Source organism: Ochotona princeps, chromosome 28 (assembly GCF_030435755.1).
Source record: "Ochotona princeps isolate mOchPri1 chromosome 28, mOchPri1.hap1, whole genome shotgun sequence".
In the NCBI taxonomy this organism is placed as follows: Eukaryota; Metazoa; Chordata; class Mammalia; order Lagomorpha; family Ochotonidae; genus Ochotona; species Ochotona princeps.
Window position 1 is genome coordinate 8,085,808 of NC_080859.1, and position 18,283 is coordinate 8,104,090.

The 18,283-nt window shown below is 40.6% G+C and overlaps 1 protein-coding gene across 1 annotated transcript in view; it reads left to right on the plus strand.

Moving 5' to 3' along the window:
- The window catches only part of ADGRV1 (adhesion G protein-coupled receptor V1), a 387,995-nt gene that overhangs the window by 11,236 nt on the left and 358,476 nt on the right, over positions 1–18,283 (plus strand). Inside the window, exons 4-12 of the mRNA XM_058656191.1 lie at positions 153–248; positions 1,319–1,423; positions 3,507–3,620; positions 6,042–6,607; positions 6,916–7,186; positions 7,536–7,865; positions 11,366–11,542; positions 13,732–13,955; positions 18,116–18,242. Coding sequence (XP_058512174.1) covers positions 153–248; positions 1,319–1,423; positions 3,507–3,620; positions 6,042–6,607; positions 6,916–7,186; positions 7,536–7,865; positions 11,366–11,542; positions 13,732–13,955; positions 18,116–18,242 — 2,010 coding nt within the window. The remainder of the gene's footprint in view (positions 1–152; positions 249–1,318; positions 1,424–3,506; positions 3,621–6,041; positions 6,608–6,915; positions 7,187–7,535; positions 7,866–11,365; positions 11,543–13,731; positions 13,956–18,115; positions 18,243–18,283) is intronic.

Genomic DNA, 18,283 nt, shown 5'->3' on the forward strand with positions numbered 1-18,283 from the left:
CTTTTGAAAGTCCTTTGCCATGTCTTGAATGTTTGCTTAATCTACATTCAACGACTATATTTTTGTTTACATTCAGAATATAATTTGAAGACAAATTGTATTAAAATGATTTGGTTCAAAATTCCAACTTATTTTTGGGTTTTCCATTTTAGAAACCTCCAGCAGATGTGAAACTTGGATGGCCAAGGAGTGTTTCTGTGAAAATATTATCAAATGACAATGCATTTGGGATTATTTCATTTAATATGGTACGCTTATAAGTTCATGGCTCAAGTGGTTGCTCTATGCAGTTTGATTTTTTGATTGTAAAAGTTACTGCTCTTAGCTGCTGTTAACCTTTTGATATGTAAGTAAAATTGCTTCAGCCCTGACGCTGTTACATATTCTGTAGAATGGCCATTGGCTCTCCCTGTGATTTCTGAGTTGAGAAATCTTGTGTGATCACAATTATCTTATCCTACCCTCCTTTTGATGACCTTTCCTTTCACCTGACTCATTCATTATCCTCTGTTTCCCACCCCACCATTGGCTGGTCTCTAGATTTGTACCTAAGGGTCTTTTGCTTGACTTCCCCAAATGCTACCCACAAGCTTTGTCTCTCAGACTTCTCTGAAACTTGGAAGGACTGGGAGATGAGAAAGTTTATTGGAAGAAAATCGAGGAAAATGTACAACAAGCTTAAAATTGAAGCAGTATAATGTCTATTGTAAAATTCTGTAGCCAATCCCCTCCCTGGGATTTCCCCATTTGTTAATACACCCCAAGGGTTAGAACTTATATTCTGGACTTTGGTTGGCAGTTTATTTTCTTTCTAATCACAAATTGCTACGTCTCTGGCCAGGCCTGTGTTCAGAGGGTTTTTATCTTTAAAGAATTTCATGTGCATGATAGATTCCCTCCTTGAAAGGGATTGTTTCCAACTCTTAGAATAAAATCGAATTTATTGCCAATCCAACTAGAATTTAGCCACTAAGATGTAGACTACCATTCCTGGAATGGAGCGGTTTTAAAACATCAGTGAGACAAAATGTCTTAGCAGTGATCTGAATTATAAAATAAAAAGCTACCTTTGGATGTACTGCATGCTATGTTGTTAGTACCTTAAATTATCTTTGAACCAAGGTATGCTACCAATGTGATCTTGATAGATAGTGTCTTCATTCAAAGGAATACGTGGCTAACCTCAATTTAGTGGCTATTTGAGGCATCCCAAAGAACATGCCAAGGACCAGCCCAGTGCCCTCTGCCAAGTTAGCAGTTCTGGGCACAGTTTGCTCAGCTCCTACCCCTAAGTGCCTGTGCTTTCTCTGGCCCACAGCCTTCCTCCATCGTGGTAAGTGAACCCCGGGACAGGGAGGAGCCTGTGTCGGTCACTCTCATCAGGGAAAAGGGAACCTATGGAATGGTCACTGTGACTTTTGAGGTAAGTTGGCTTTGGAAACACCTTAAATTTTGGCACTTGGGAGTTCCTGCCAGATGGCTGCTGTTTAATACTGTTCACATAGCTGAGAGGGTTGTGTTCACATGTTGGTCTCTGATTAGGGTGGTGAAGGTTGAGGCATGGAGGAAGGTGGGTTGGACAAATGTTTCCATTTTTCCTCCTGTGTCTGCAGAGGGGGGAGGAAAGGGGGCTGCTCCCTGCTGTCAGACTAGATCAGTGCCTGGGAATGGGGGATGGTCATTTGGTAACGCCTTAGAGATCATGATATGGAGAAGAGTGTTCTGAGAGTGTGTCACTTGTGTAGTTTTTGATAACCCTGAGATATTGTAGGTTTCATTGCTCCAATGAGACTTCACAAAGCTATTTTTAACTATGAAGGTTAGTAGTTCAAGTAAAATTTTCCTTGCTGAGTGCATGTGTTTTGCTCACATGGAATGCAGTATATCACTTTGTCTAGATGCAGTAACCTAGAAGACAAAATGTTAATGAATCTATCCAATTCAGATTCTTCATGATTAACTTTTTCTGGGGGAAATATGAAAAAACACCTATGGTTATTTAGGTTTCCATAAAGTGTATTTAGCATGCCTTTATGCATTTGAACTCCCCACTTTATCCTGTGTTCTTAGTGGACATCGGCAACAGTTACCTCTGAGATCTGTCGTCACAGGTAGTAAGTGTAGATGCATTTCCCAGGGTGTAAGCCATACCTGTCCGTACGATTGCTTATTGACACTGTGCTGTGCACCATGCTGATCTTTTTTTAAAATGCTTGTTTGAAAGGCAGAATTAGATGTTCCAACTATTGTTTCATTCCCTAAATGACTGCAGGGGCTGGGCATGGGCCAGGCCAAAGCTCTGGGGTTCAAGAGCTTCTTTTGAGTTCACTACATGTGTACCAGGGGCCCAAGGACTTGAGTTCTCCTCTGCTGCTGTCTGAGGTGCGTCTGTTGGAAGCTGGACTGAAAGTAGAGCAGCCCAGACCTACTTTAACCAGCACCCTGATGAAGGATTGACACACGTAGTGGCTTATACGCTGTGACGCATGGTCAGCTTCTGTGTCGCCACTTTGTTCATTGAGATTTACATCTATATTTTCCACTAATGTTTTGTTACAAGATCCAGAACATGACCATGGTTCATTTTCAAATATTAGAAAATTCTTACTCTGTTATCTTACCAGTGAAAGGGATCTTTGAGCACATACCTGTTTCTTGATCATTTCTTGCCTTTAGCTGTAAGGTCCATGTGCCTGGAAGTTTGCTATAATGTTCTTCATACTTATGAGAAGCCAGGCACAGAGGACTTCGCCATACTTCCTGATAATGACTTGTGTTACTCCTTCACCACCAGCCTCTGAGGTGGAAATTATTGTGCTCATAGTAAAGATCGGGGAAATGCTGCTCAGGATTGCTAAAAAAAACTTAAGTTATAGGCAGCAGTTCAGCTGGCATTTGATTCCACTTAGTTTGCTTTTTTTTTTTTTAATTGGAAAGGCAGATACATATAGAGGAGAAACAGAATAAATTTCCATCCTCGGGTTCCCTCTCTTGGTGGCCCTACTGGCCAGAACTGAGCTGATTTGTTTAGGAGCTGAAGCTTCATCTGGGTCTCCCACCTGGGTGCAGTGTCTCAAGGCTTTGGGCCATGCTCTGCTGCTTTCCCAGGCCACAGTCAGGCAGCTAGAAGGGGAGCAGGGCTGCCGGGATTAGAACCAGCACTCATTCGGGATCCTGGTGGATGTAAGGTGAGGATATAGCAAGTAGGTTACTGTGCTGGGCCCGGAGGGTTGCTTAGCTTCAATACCCTTCCTCTGAAGAAAGTTATGCAATTTTTACTGTAATGATTGTGGGGAAATGGCACCTTAGTGACCTTGTAGTAAATCCAGTTATGCTCAAGCTCCATAAAAATGTCTTGACAATTAGAAGATCAGACTTACTTATGTTTGTGTAAATCTTGCCCTGTGTCTTTGAACAAGCTCAGATTTTCTCAGCAGGTGTAAGAGCAATGCTTTCTCAGCATTTGAAATCCTTGGTTTTTATTGTTGGTGTGGTGTGCTTCACAGGTGGAAGGTGGCCCAAACCTTCCTGAAGAAGACTTGAGTCCAGTGAGAGGAAATATTGCCTTCCCGCCTGGGGAAGCCACTGTACTTCTTACCTTGATGGTCTTTGATGATCAGGTGGGCTATGGTTGAATCTTTGAGGCAAGGACTCGGGTACTCGCATGCTATAGCAAATACTAAGATGTAATCAGTACTCCTAATTATTCAGGAATGTAATTCTTTTGTCCAGTATTCTATCATGCTTTAGCTATAAAGGACTATTGATTTGGGGGGATAGCTTGTTAGTTGAAACATTCAAAAGTGTAAAAGGTGATAAAATCTAACCAATAATATAAACATTCTGTTTTAGAGTATCAGTTTAAAAGACAAATATCAAACGAACATTTCTCTGGGAGTAGGGCTTGGAAATGGTAGCATTTTGTAGTATTGAAGTCCATTTAGTTCATCCGGTTTTTCAAGCTAAAAAATTTTTTTTGATCCCAGAAAGACTGAAAACTTAAAATTTGGAGAAACGTTTACTATACACTTAAATTTAGAAAATTTCAACAAAATCATATCTAAATGTTTTGAAATAAGTAGATTGACCTTTCATGTTATTGAGGATCTCCCATCCAAGTATTAACCAGGCCTGACCCTGCTTGCCTTCAGAGATGGAGATCTGGCATGTTTGGTTGGTATGACCATAGATGCTATTGAAGGTGATGGAAGATTTTTTTCATTTCCCAAAACAGAATTTGTTGAACGGAAACTGGAATAGCAAAATGAGTTTACATATTTTTTAAGATTTATTTTTTATTGGAAAGTCAGATTTCCAGAGAGGAGAGACAAAGACATTCCATCTGCTGGTTCACTATCAAGGTGGCTGCAACAGCTGGAGTTGAGCTGATCCACAGCCAGGATCCAGGAGCTTCTTCCTGGTCTCCCACATGGGTACAGAGTCCCAAGGCTTTGGGCCGTCCTCTACTGCTTTCCCAGGCCACAAACAGGGAGCTGGGAGGAGGGGTAAGTGGGGCATTCACGATACAAACTGGCACCCCTATGGGTTTCCAGTGGATGCAAGATGAGGACTTCAGCCACTAGGCTACTGCAGTGGGCCTTGCAAAATGGATAGTTTTTTTTTTAAGCATTTACATATTTTGAAAGAATTACTGAGATCTGATTCATCTGGGTTTCCCGCATGGGTAACAGAGGCCCAGATGCTTGAGGCATCTTCCATTGGTTTTCACTGGTCATCAGCAGGGAGCTGGCTCAGAAGCACAACAACCAGGAGTGAACTGGCATACACGTGGAATGCCTACTCTGCAGGCAGCAGCCTAATGTGCAAGGCTATGTGGGCCCCCAAATGGAGATCAACCCTAGGATTTCTGCATAGTTACAATAACTCCACATCAATGTCAGCATTTTGTCTCCAGAGGCATCATGTACTGCAAGGGAGTCAAGTCACTTAGACAATGATTTAGAAACCATGTGCAGGAAAGCAGGAATAATTCACATGGCTGAAAATATTTTAAAAATTCCTATTTTCTTAATATTGTTTGCGTAATTGAGAGGGATGCATGTCCATGTGGACCTTTGGGGTGGAAAAGTTTGAGTATGAAGGAAGTTGGGTAGGGCATGTTTTAGGTTTATTTTTCCTGTGTCCACAGGGGAGGAGAGAGGAGATGGCTCCTTGCTGTCGAATTACATTAGCGCCCAGGGATGGAGAATGATCATTTGACACCTTAGAGACCTTGATGTGGGAATGAGTGTTTGGAGGGATTTCCTTGTAGTTTTGATAGTTCTGAGAAGTTGTTGGTTTTGTTCTAGGAGTGTAAAAATCTTTCCAAGGTTTATTGGTTGGCAAAACCATCTTAGTGTGAAAACAATTTTTATGTGTTGTATATTATATTTCTACATATTACAACATGAGTGGTACCCATCACCTACCAACTGATAAAACAGATACTTGTGTCCATTTTACTATGTAGTCTTTTCTTCCAAATTTATTGGAAAGCAGAGTTAGGATCTTTATAGTGCGTTGCTTCACTCCCCAACTGCAGTGGTGAGGGCCTAGCCCAGGCTGAAGCCAGGAGCTGCTTCTGCATCTCTGTGGGTGTCAGGAGTCCAGCGAGTGGGGACCATACTTCACTGACTTCCCTGGCTATTGATCAGGGAGCTGGCTTGGGAGTGGAACAGTAGGGACTCAACCTGGCACTCTTATGAAATGCCGACTTACAAGTAACGGCTTAACGTGATGTGCCACAGCACTTGCCCCTGTTTTACTGTGTTACCTAAAGTCTGATTTAGTCTTCAATCAGTTACCTAAAGTCTGACGAAGATTGAAAGACATTGTGCTTATGTTTTTTTACTTGTCCATACTTCTGCTTTCTTAGCTTTTCTATCTAAACTATAGTGTTAAAATTTGGGAAATATAGTAGTAACTGAACTCCTAGCAAATCTATTTGCTTATGTCTGTGGAGTTGTTGGAACACAGCAAGTTTTTATAGTTGAGTTTCTACGCAGGTATTTTTACTATTGATGTTTGTGTTATGTTAACAGGTACCAGAAAATGATGAGGTATTTTTCATTCAGCTGAAAAGTGTAGAAGGAGGAGCTGAGATCAACACCTCTAGGAATTCAGTTGAAATCATTATTGAGAAAAATGACAGCCCTGTGAGATTCCTTCAGAGTGTTTACCTGGTGCCTGAGGAAGACCACATCCTGGTCATCCCAGTGGCTCGTGGGAAGGACAACAGTGGAAACCTGATCGGGTCTGATGAGGAAGAAGTTTGCATCAGTTATGCGATTGTAACTGGGAATTCCACAGCATATGCCAATCAGAATGTGGACTTTATTGATCTGCAGCCAGACACAATTATTGTTTTTCCACCTTTGATTCATGAATCCTATCTGAAATTTCAAATAGTTGATGACACTATTCCAGAGATTGCAGAATCATTTCACATTATGTTACTAAGGGATACTTTACAGGGAAATGCAGTGCTCACAGCCCCTTCTGTTCTACAAGTCACAATTAAGGCAAATGACAAACCTTACGGAGTTCTTTCGTTCAACAGCAACTTGTATGAAAGGCCAGTTATAATTGATGAGGATACAACATCAAGGTATGTATGGCTTCTTTTAGGCCTGTTGCTGCACTTCATGAGTTATCCCAAGATTGAGTTTCACAGCCCTGAGCATGGTGCTGGACTGTTAAGAAATGTGTAAATGTGTCATTTTCTCTTCCATGATTTACTGTTTCCATATTTGAGATTTGATTAAGTAAATGAAATCATAGTCGAGATTTTTCTGGGGGCACATCCACAAGCTTTCATATTGGAAGTTATTATTCTTGGTGATCTGGGCTTTGCTTTTGCTAATGGATGTTGAGAAATAGAATGGATCCTATGACAATCTCTTCTAAATGTCCTAGATTTGAAGACATAACGGTGGTTAGAAATGGTGGCACCCATGGGAATGTTTCTGTGAGCTGGGTGCTGACACGAAACAGCAGCGATCCCTCCTTGGTGTCGGCTGACATTAGCCCAAGTTCTGGAGTTCTCCATTTTGCACAAGGGCAGCTGCTAGCATCAATTCCTCTAACTGTTGTAGATGATGATCTTCCGGAAGAGGCAGAGGCTTACCTGCTTCAGATTCTGCCTCACACAATACAAGGAGGTGCCGAAGTGAGCGAACCAGCTGAGGTAGATATCTCTTTGCTTTAATCTTGGGACTACTTTTGTGCTGTAGAAATGAGTCATCTCAGACCTGTTAGGTTGATGCTACAGGATGAACACTAACCTGAGGAGTCTTGATTGTCTTCAATGTTTTCTGCAAATACATGTTACTCACCAAATAGTACCCCAAACTGTGATATAAGTGTTCTTAAATCTTTTTATTCATCTTTAGTTACCTTTTGTTTAAGTACATAAATGGTCACCTCTAGACATGACCTATGAAGAATATCCGAGTAGCCCAGGAAATGATTTGTTCATCTTCATCATCTTCATTGTGAGCATTCTGCACTTGAACATTTTATTCTTTTATCTGCAGCTCTTGTTCTACATCCAGGATAGTGATGATGTTTATGGCCTCATAGCATTTTTGCCTATGGAAAACCAGAAAATTGAAAGCAGCCCAGGGGAACGACATTTATCCTTGAGTTTTGCAAGACTGGGAGGAAGGAAAGGAGATGTGAGACTGCTTTATTCTGCGCTTTACATACCTGCTGGGGTCCTGGACCCCTCTCGAGCCAAAGATGGTATCTTAAATGTCTCCAGAAGCAGCAGCCTTCTGTTCCCAGAACAAAAAACACACGTCACTACCAAAATTCAGATACGAAATGATGCATTCCTTCAGAATGGGGCCCATTTCGTCATCCAGGTATTTTAATGATGAAAAACTCGCTTGTGGTATAGACTGCATGAAGTAGTTAACTAAAGGGTATTTGGACATTGTTTTGCTTTTATCTGTATAGTGGATTTTGTTTCAATTAGGAGTCCAAAGACTATTCTCTACAGGGTTCTACTACAGTGAATGTCTTAAGTAGCATTAACAGAACACTGCCATGAAATGCAGGTTGGACTAAACTGGACGAAAGTATTTAGAAGCTATTAATAGTAAAGTGTGAGAATGAAATCCATTGTTCTCTTGAGTTAAGGAAAATGTGTAGAAATGGGACTGGGGAGTTCATGTTTTTCAAAATACAGATTACAGGGGAAGTATTTCAGAACTAAAGAGAAGCAGAGCAGTTCCTATGTTGTACACTCAGAAATGCATTCAGTACTAACTGTCGATAAATACCTCCAGTTGTTAATAGAAAACAAAGCTTCTTACGCCATTCTACCTTGTCACTTGTTCATCTTCACTTCCATTAAGAAAAACATGAGATTGGAAAATAGCTGTTTTCACTTGGGCTACTGTTATGTTTCCTTGCATTGGATATTGGCTGAATCTGAAAACTAGAAAGCAGTGAATTGTACTCATCAGATTTTTGATAATATGAGCAAAGTTAATCCAGAATTGGAGTAGGAATGGATTGATGGCTAAGATCTGTGTTAATGTTTGCCACTGAAGAATGTGCCAAAATAAACGCTGTATTCCTTTAAGTTGTGTAAGCACTGCTACATTGAACCTTTTTTAGATGCTTGGACTTTGTGATTGGTGATTGCATTCTGTGGAGTTGCTAACATTTTTTATGCATCTTCCACACCTGTTGATGGTTGAATTGAGCTTCCTGTGCTCTTTCATATTTGTTTCGGTTTTTTTAAAATCTAGGATTCTTGAAATTCCTCCATCTCATTTGCTCCTTCAGTTGTTTTATTGCAGTATATCTACTTATAAAACTGTAGGCATAGAATAATCACAAGGCAAATTTTCTGAGTTCTTGAGCAGCCAACACTGAGATCTGTACTCACATTAATAGTTTGGTAGGAGTTTCTAGGTTAAAATAATTCCTTCATAACTGGAGAGGTACGTTTGAGCTACCTGCTTGCTGATCAGAAGTGTGAAGAGATGAATGATTTCTCATTGTGTAACCTCCTCCAAACCTTGGAGAAGCACTGCTCTTACAACTTCGTGGTATTCTGAGTTTCACAGAACCATGGTGTGGCTCACCCAGCACTTGTTGGGCTGGACTCTTCATCCTGGGGATTCGGTCCTTGTTTTATCTGAGCCCCTACCCATGCTGTGCTGTCCATGCATCAGAAGAGAGCTCTTGGCCAAGGGGCCTATGGATGGCCCACGTGGGATGTGTGACTGGTTATCATGTAGGGGACATCTCATTGTAGTGCTGCTCTAAGAGGGAGTCCTTTAGCATCACCCCTGAAAGGATCTGGTGGCAGGAGGTTGGTTGTTGTGTAGTATCAGCAAGCTGGGATGGAAAGCTCAGTTGAAATTCCAACCGAGGCATCCATCGGGATGCAGTGCCCTTACTGCCATAGCAAATGCTTGTCCTTGTGTTGAACTTCTAAGCTTTTGAAAACATGCAAAGTTTTTTTTTATTATAAATAATACATATTTATTAAAAATTCAAATACAGAAATAAAAGCACAATATCCCACCCAATATACAGACAGCCACATAAATCCCCTTCCCTCTAATCCCATTCCCCAGAGGTTATCACTGTGAACAAGTTAAAGTATATCCTTTGAAACATTTTCCTTTGTATACACAAGTATATATAAACAAACATAAATGAACTTTTGCCTTTTACAAAAATGAAATCTTGTAAATGTACATATTAATCTTCAATTTCTATCTTCATTCATTCAATATACAGAAAATTCACAACAAATCTGATTATCAGTCCTCTTGGGTTCGTTTTCCATTATATAAAATTCATATTCAAGCATCAATTACAAAACTCTTGATAATATACTTCCTGCCATCTTTGAGTCTCACCTCTAACCACTCCAGTATGAAAAGACTGGAGCATAAATTACCTTAAATTCTTCCTGAAACAAAGGCAGTACAATCAAACAAACTAGGAACACACTCTGTCATTCCTAGATTTTGGCCTTTTCACTTTGTGTTACATTCTGCCTGGACTTTTCCATCTGGCAAGTCCCTAATTCTTCCAACAATCAGCTTAAAAATGATCTCTAGAAGACAAGACTTCCCAACTTTTTTCAAGACATAATCACTTCTCTATTTACCCCTATACTTTATAGCTAGCTTCTTAATTGTACTTATCTCACAGTACTGCAGTAATTCATTTACATGTTTTGAGTTACCTTTCCATCCAAAGGATCTGATGGAGTGTTTATCTTGGAGCAGGTACTCAGTAATTTAACTGTTGAGGAACCAATGCTTTAGGAACATTTGCTGAGCACCTACTATGCACAGAACCATATCCCAAGCATGAAAAGAAACTTACCATTTTGTCCTAAGGAAAAACATGCAAAGTTTTAATCAAACTAGTTACAAAGAATTCTTGTTAAAGCAAATTCTAAGATCCTGTATGTCAGATTTCCTATTTTTCATCATCCTAAATGAATGAAGATTTATTTTTGACCTCTCAAGTTTTTTCTTATTTTTGAAGGATAGTGATGCCTGCTCTTTGCTGATCCTGGACTGGCTAGAAAGCCAGTGGACAAGCAAAGACCTCACAGTATAGCCAGTATGACACTTGTTAAAGGGAATAAATTAGGGCAGCGTTGGAGCACAGAGGTGTAAAACCAAGAGGACTTGATGGCAGAGGAAGGAAATGTAACTGGTATTTACGGATGGCTGCATTTTAAATTGCCAGATGCCAAAGAGCATTCTCTTATGTGTGCATGAGAGGTGACTATGTTTAAAATCGGGATTGCACATGTCACATGCACATTGTCTTCTTTACACATGAAGACACAGTAAGTTACCGTAGGAGTTCTGAATGGACTTCTGATAGTGAATTCTGTCTGACAGAGAAGAGGGTGGTCAGTTGATTGGATGTGTGAGCAGTGGAGTACAGCAAGAGGATTTGGTCAACACTTTGATGCTCATGTTTGGCTTTGAAATGAAGGGGTTCCGTGTAAACAGGGAGGAAAAGCAAGTGGTGGCAGTGGGAAACAGATGCATGGGTATCCATTTTGGATGTTCTGTAATGTGTCTGTATGCTGTTCAGACTCAATGATAAATGGTTCTAATTTCTAAGCTTAGAGATTTGAGGATGCATGAAAGTATAGATGGAAGATTGAAGGACCTTGGGAAACAGCAATTGAAGTGTGGAAAGGCTTTAGGAAGCTAGTGTTGGGAGGCTCAAAAGGTGTGGTATGAAAGAGCAGAGGGAATGAGTTTTCTTAATAGTGACTTCCATCGTGTTTGTCATCTCATCCTGTTGAGATATCACAATGTTTGGTTTCTGTGCTATCAATTATTACTACTTTTGTTCTTTATTGCAGTTGGAAACTGTAGGATTGGTGAACATTGTTCCCCCAGTCCCATCCATCAGTCCTAGATTTGGAGAAATCCGAAATATTTCTCTCCTGGTCAGTCCAGCCATTGCAAATGGAGAAATAGGTTTTATTAGCAATCTTCCGATCATTCTGCATGAACCAGAAGATTCTGCTGCAGAGGTGGTAAGTGGTCTATTCCTTACTGACTTGTAATGACCCTCAAGTGACTACAAGTATTTTTTTTAATGGAGTTAGCATTTAGAGCTAGCTGATAGTGAAAAAGCTTCACCATTGACATAAAATCCTCAAGTATAATCTGATGCAAGAAATTGAGTGTTTTTTTTTACTCTGATAGAATAAAATGAGCATCTATTATCAATAGTGAGACAATACTTGGTGGCTAATTTGCATAGTGCTATGATGTCTGACATGGCAATAACTAGCATTTTCAGTGGCCAAGAGGTAGTACCCCAGGTGCTGTTGATTTGCTCAGTTTCAGCACTGAGTCGGCCTTCCCTGGGTGCAGCTCAGTGGGCTGTCTTGGGTCCTGTGCTTGACAGCGAACATGATGTGGTTAAGTTGCTGAGTAATGTGGAATTTTAGGATTTTTAAGAATTTGGTATGCATGATTCCGTGGTGCACACAGACTTCCATGGAAAGGCATGTTCCAATGCATCTTACTTGTGCCGTTTTCACATTGGGTGAGTTTTTCACTAAGCCCAACTATCTCTCATGACTCTTGCCTTAGCTTTGCCATTCCCCTCACCGTCTCTCCCATTTTCTGCTCAGTTCTTGGATTGATGTGAGGTTGGGGGTTAGACCAGGAGTAAAAGAGGAAGACTCCTGCTCTCAAAGCTTCATGGTAAAGTAAGGTGACCACAGTTTCCTTGTTTTCATATCAGTTCTATAAACAGGGCAGAGAAAGTTCTTTTTTCAAAATGGTTTTTTTCAGATTTTTAAAATGTACTGTTCGCTTCTAAAAAAAATTTAGTGATTTAAAGGATTGCCTTTATCTTGTAAAATCACATGTTCCTAATTGCATGTTTTTCCTTTGGGGGAAGTAAGCTTTCAGGAAAAGTTAAGGTTCCTTGGGCATGAGCTCTTCGACCTGGGTGACAGCACGGCAGGAGTTGGTCTGCATTCTTTTTCACAAGGCAGTTGTAGGAATACTCATTCCTTCCTGTTAGGTTTTTTTGGCCCTACACAAGAGCCTACTTTTCTTATTTTGGGTGCTGACCATGGTAACCAAAGTAGAGAATGCTTAGTAGTCAAAATATCTTTTTTAATTAGGAAAAATTGGTTTTCCAGATGAGCTTTGCTTAAGGACAAATAAAGAGGATATTAGGAGTATAAAAAGAGCATATCTATTTTTTTAAAGTATTAACTTATTTGAAAGAGTAAGAGACGGAACAGATGAAGAAAGATCTTATAACTGCTGGCTCCCTCCCCAGATGGTAGCAAAGATTGTGGTTGAGTCAGGTCGAAGCCAGGGGCTTCATCTTGGTCTCCCACATGGGTTCAGGGACCCAGGTACTTGGGCCATTTTCTGCTCTTTTCAGGCTAATAGGTCAGAGCTGGATTGGAAATGGAACAGAAGGGACACAAACCTGCTCCTACATTGGTTGCCTGCAGTGGCTTAACCTGATGCCATCACAACACTGGCACCAGCTCATCTGTTTCTTTAAACAAATTCATAATCTCTCGTTTTGTTTTGTTACATATGAAGCATATCAGTTAAGCACAAGTGAATAGAATTTGTTCCAGAATTACTATGACTGCATTTATTTAGCTGGTCTAAGGGATGGGTGCTTCCCCGGATGCTGCTCTTCACCTGTCTTCTGCTCACCACAGACATGCCACATAAGGACTGTTTGCTTTATTTCTAAGAAGGGAATTGTGAATTAGGCAGAGTCCCTTTCCTAAGGTAATGCAGACGCACTCCCTCATTGGAATGTCTTAGTTGGAAATGATGTCCTATTTTGCCTCCTTCCACTGTAGAAAGCATTTTACATTACCTGATTTAATCACAAAGGTTAATTTTTTGTGATCAATGCTTTTCAGAAATGTCTGGAAACACAATCTTCAGCAAAATTGTGTTTTTCATGATTTGTTGGCTTTTAAAATATGTAAAGGCAGATGTTGAGCTAACCATATTTTTGAGTATGAATCATTTTATAGATTAACAAAATGGGTAAAGTTTTATTTAAATGGGCCTGTTTAAAGAGGCTTTTTCCGTTGTATTTTGTCACTGAATTCTCTATAGAATATACACATCCATTGATTAATGTTTGCATGGGCATGCGTTGACTGACCAGTGTATGAAATTCATGCACACATATTAGCAGAAATGATTCTGTCTTTCCTTGTTGAAGGTGCATATCCCCTTGCATCGCGATGGAACTGATGGCCAGGCTACTGTCTACTGGAGTTTGAAACCCTCTGGTTTTAACTCAAAAGGTGTGAATAAAGATGATATAGGTCCCTTTAGTGGCTCTGTTTTGTTCTTATCTGGCCAAAGTGACACGACCATCAACATTACCGTGAAAGGGGATGACATACCAGAGATGGATGAAATGGTGACGCTTTCTTTAGACAGGTAATAACAAAGTTTATGCAGTGACACGGATATACTTTAGTTGTTTTAAATCCTGTTTGCTTTTATAAGTGAAAATACTGTAGTGGGGTCAGGAGGAAGAAATGGATAAGGAAGAAGGGGAGATGGAAGTAGAATCCTTAAACCTATAAAACACTGTTGTGGAAATAGTGCTGTTAGGCTGGCCTGCAGACCTTGTGCGGTGTGTTGATGACTGGTTAGATGATGCATGTTATCTTCCAGTGGCCCTTCACCCCGATTCCTTGGGAAGAAGCACTACAAGGGAGATTCATGGATGCGATCAGATCTGAAACACAGCCAGTGTTTTTTTTCATACTAAAAAACCTAGTGACTAGTCTAACTAATGGGTTGAAGGAAGAAATGCTCTAACTTTGTCTGCAACATGGAAAGAACTAGCTTCTCTCTGGGGCTAACCAGAATGTATTTGCCTTTGTAAGATGAAATTTCCTTTCCAACATGGGTTTCCAATGTTGCCTAAATACTCGTTTTCCAGAGACTTGAAAATTACACAGATGTAATGGCTGCTTTTGCAGTAAAACTTGGCGTTTATCATTTGGTACTTGATGTTCTGAAAAATTCCATCTTCTAGTTCATCAGATAAGATTTTCCAAAAGTAAACACTACTGTGCTTATTTTTAAAGATGAAAATTAATTTACATGAAAATCCTTTACAGTCCTGTTTATAATTGATGCAGATTAGATATCTGTGGTTTGAGAACTTTGCACAGTTGACATTTTAATTGTGCCAGTTTATTTCAAGGAAATATCATGTGTGATACATAACCTCATCTTAAGTGGTAGCTTTGACATAAAAGGCAAAGTAGGAGAACTGCACAACTTGGCATGTGTTTTTTCAAGGCTATGTGAGGATGACAAAGGTTTGGGGGAGTATTTTGATTTTAAGTAACATTTGTCCTAACAAGCTATCATAATGCCTCACGGTTTGCTCAGTCTATTCCTGTGCAGTCCATGAATGATGCAAATGCCTCTGCTTACACAGCTTTGATTTTCCAAACTCAAAGAGTAAACTGGCTCAAGATCTGAGGATGGAGGTTTTCATGTTTTTTTTTTAAAGCTTAATGAAAGCCAAGTGATTACAAGCAGGGCTGAATGAGCTTTGCTTAGCTGCTTTGGTTTGGGAGCGTGTGTGGTGCTGGCAGGCAAAGGGCCTTGGAATCCCGGAATAGACCTGGTCTTGAGCACAGCTGGCCCAGAGTCCTACTCCAGAAGTGAGAGCTGCCGAACCTGCTGCCTAGCATTTGTCAGTAGCAAAGGACCCAGTGTGTAGATTTGCCAAAAAGTGCACGTTTCTGTTCTTGGCAGGAAAAAATCCTAAAAAGCTGTGAGCTTTGTCTTTGCCCTGTTGGTCTCAATTCCCAGTAGTGTTCACACCACAGTATTCTTTGTGTTGACAGGGTAGAAACGGAAAGGTTTGTCGTGTATTTTGGGTAAGTGCATGAAGCTGTGTCTTGCGTTTGAGCATTTAGGTTTGCAAGGTACTGCTTTGGGACAAGGCTGATACTGTGCATGATACTAGGGGGATTGTGTGTTCCATCTGCTTGTGCATGCTTTGTGTGAAGGTTAATTTTCTCTTGATAAGAGAATCTCAGCCCCTGGGGGGTGTGGAGCTGATATTTACTAACGTTGGGGCTTGCGAGTTTTAAATTATGGATGCTTGTAAAATATTTGATAAACACCTGCCCCTTGTCCTCTAACTTTAACTCCTGGGCCATCCACATCCAATACTCTGTATCAGAGGGTGAATTAGACCCACAGCTGCTCTGCTTCTCATCCAGTTTCCAGCTAATCATCCTGGGTGCCACAGATGATGGCTCAAATGCTTGGGACCTCGTCACCTGTGTGGGAGACGCGTGAAGTTCTGGGCTCTTGGCTTCTCTTGGGCCATTTAGGGAGTGAGTTAGTAAAATGAGAAATCTTCTCTTATAAGTATAGGAAAAGTGTTTTTTTTTTAAAGTTGTTAGTATAATCACATTTTGAATTTAAAGATCTGATTTTCTTGGAGTTTTCACATGAGCTTGAAGGCAAGTATTCTGAAATTCTTACCCCAAGTCTTTAATTGTTTTGAAAGATCTGTTTGAGAGACAGATCTTGTATCTGCTGTTTTAATCTCCAAAAGATCTCAACAGTCAGGGCTGGACTGGATTGAAGCCAGGAGCTAGGAGCTGTGACTGGATCTCCCACGTAGGTATCAGAGGCAATTTGTGCCACCTTCTCCCTTGCATTAGCAGGGAGCTAAGTCAGAATTAAAATAGATTGGACTTGAACTTTTGCTCTGACAGGGATGCTGGAACTGCAAACGGTGGCTTAACTTGCTACACCACATTGCTGATTCCCAACATCTTCTATTAAGCCTCCTAGCTGTTAGTGATTATAACACTTCTATTGGTTTTCTGAGTGCATCCTACCAATTTTGTGCTTATATCTCAGTGTTGCATACAGAATTTTCAAAAACTGCATTTAACATAAAGAAAAAGCAATTTTTCAATGCTCAAGATGGATTTAATTTTGCATTTCGATCTAGTGTTATCATCCATCTTATGCATAGGAAATATCAAAGATTTTCTTTATTTGAAAGGCAGATTTGACACAGGTCTTGTATCCTATTCACTCTCCAAGTGGCCCAAATGGCCAGAGCTGAGCTGATCAGGAGCCAGGAGCTGCTTCTGGGTCTCTCATTTGGGCACAGGGTCCCAAGGTTTTGGAATATGCTCCACTGCATTCCCAGGCCAGAGAGCTGAATCAGAAGTAGAGCATCTGGGGCATGAACTGGAGCCCATATAGGTTGCCAGTGCCAGCAGGTGGAGGGTTAGCTTGCTACACCACTGCAACAGCTCTGACACATAGGGAATTTAAATTAATGAAAATGTTGGTATAAATGTTACATGTGCAGATTTTCCATGAAAAAGAAAAGATGGTTTTGACAATGTAATAGTTGTTCCAATTCTTGGACTGTCTCTTATGTGGTTTCCAGTGAGCCAGGTCCTAGGTGTCAGATTTCTGAAAGCTTGGGAAGGCTACTAACACAATGTGGAAAGAAAACTGCCCTTCTCACACTTCTGTGCACATTGCCTGGATTTCCTGGCTGTTTGGGGGTCCACGTAGGGTATTTTGTTTCACACTTAGAGGTTCAGGAATAAAAATGGCTCTTCAGTTCCCTGAGCTGCTGCTTTGATCATCCTAATTAGACAAGGAGCATAAAACCAGGTGTAACAGCATTTGATATTTCTTTTGACACACAAGAATTATTAGAATGTGTCCTGAGTCTCAAATCCATTAAGTTTTCACCCCTACTCTGTCCTACATTTTCTTCCCAATGAAAGGGAAAATATTCACTTGCTGTAAATTAAAGTGAATAGAAAGGATTGGAGGGCCTGACGTAATTGCCTGGTGGCTAAATCCTCACCTTACATTTATCCTGGGATCCCATATGAGCGGCAGTTTATGTCTTAGCTGCTCCACTTTTCATCCAGCTCCCTACTTGTGGCCTGGGAAAGCAGCAGAGGACGGCCCAAAGCCTTGGGACCCTGAACTCAAGTGTGAGACGCAGAAGAGGTTCCGGGCTTTGGCTTGGCTTTGCTCTGGCTGGTGTGGGCAAGTGGAGAGTAAACCAGTAGAGCAAAGCTCTTTCTCTGTGTCCCCCTCTCTGTGAATCTGCCTTTCCAATAAATCTCAAAGCATTTGAAAGCCACAAAGTCTTCCTGAACCCAAACCACAACTGCTTTTACTTCTTAAATGTGATTTTCCTAAGTAGTTATTTGAGTGTCCATGGTCAGTTGTACATACTTATTAAAAGTAATCTGTAAATTGAAGTCTTTACAAAATTGAAATAGTCTTACTGAAATATGCTTTCCAACTACATGTTTGAAGTTCTTGTACAACTGGTGTCAATCTGTAAATTTTGACTTTACGAGATAGTGAAAACAGAAGTGACTGTATTTGTGTGCAAAGGCGGTGTTTGGCTTCACTCAAATTGTGTAATGAATTCAGAAATTTATATTGTCCTGTTCTATTGAAATTATCTGAAGACTGCTAACTCTACTGCAGGGTCTTCCCTAATTGCCTGCCTTCTCACTATCGGGAAGGTTTTAAAATGATGCACTTCTGTTTTCTGACTTCTTCAGGGTTGACGTGGACAACCAAGTGCTGAAGTCGGGGTACACAAGCCGTGACCTAATCATTTTGGAGAACGATGACCCAGGGGGAGTTTTTGAGTTTTCTCCTGCTTCTCGGGGACCCTATGCTGTTAAGGTGAGTGTGACAGAACCCTCTGGGTCATGGGGGCTCACAGC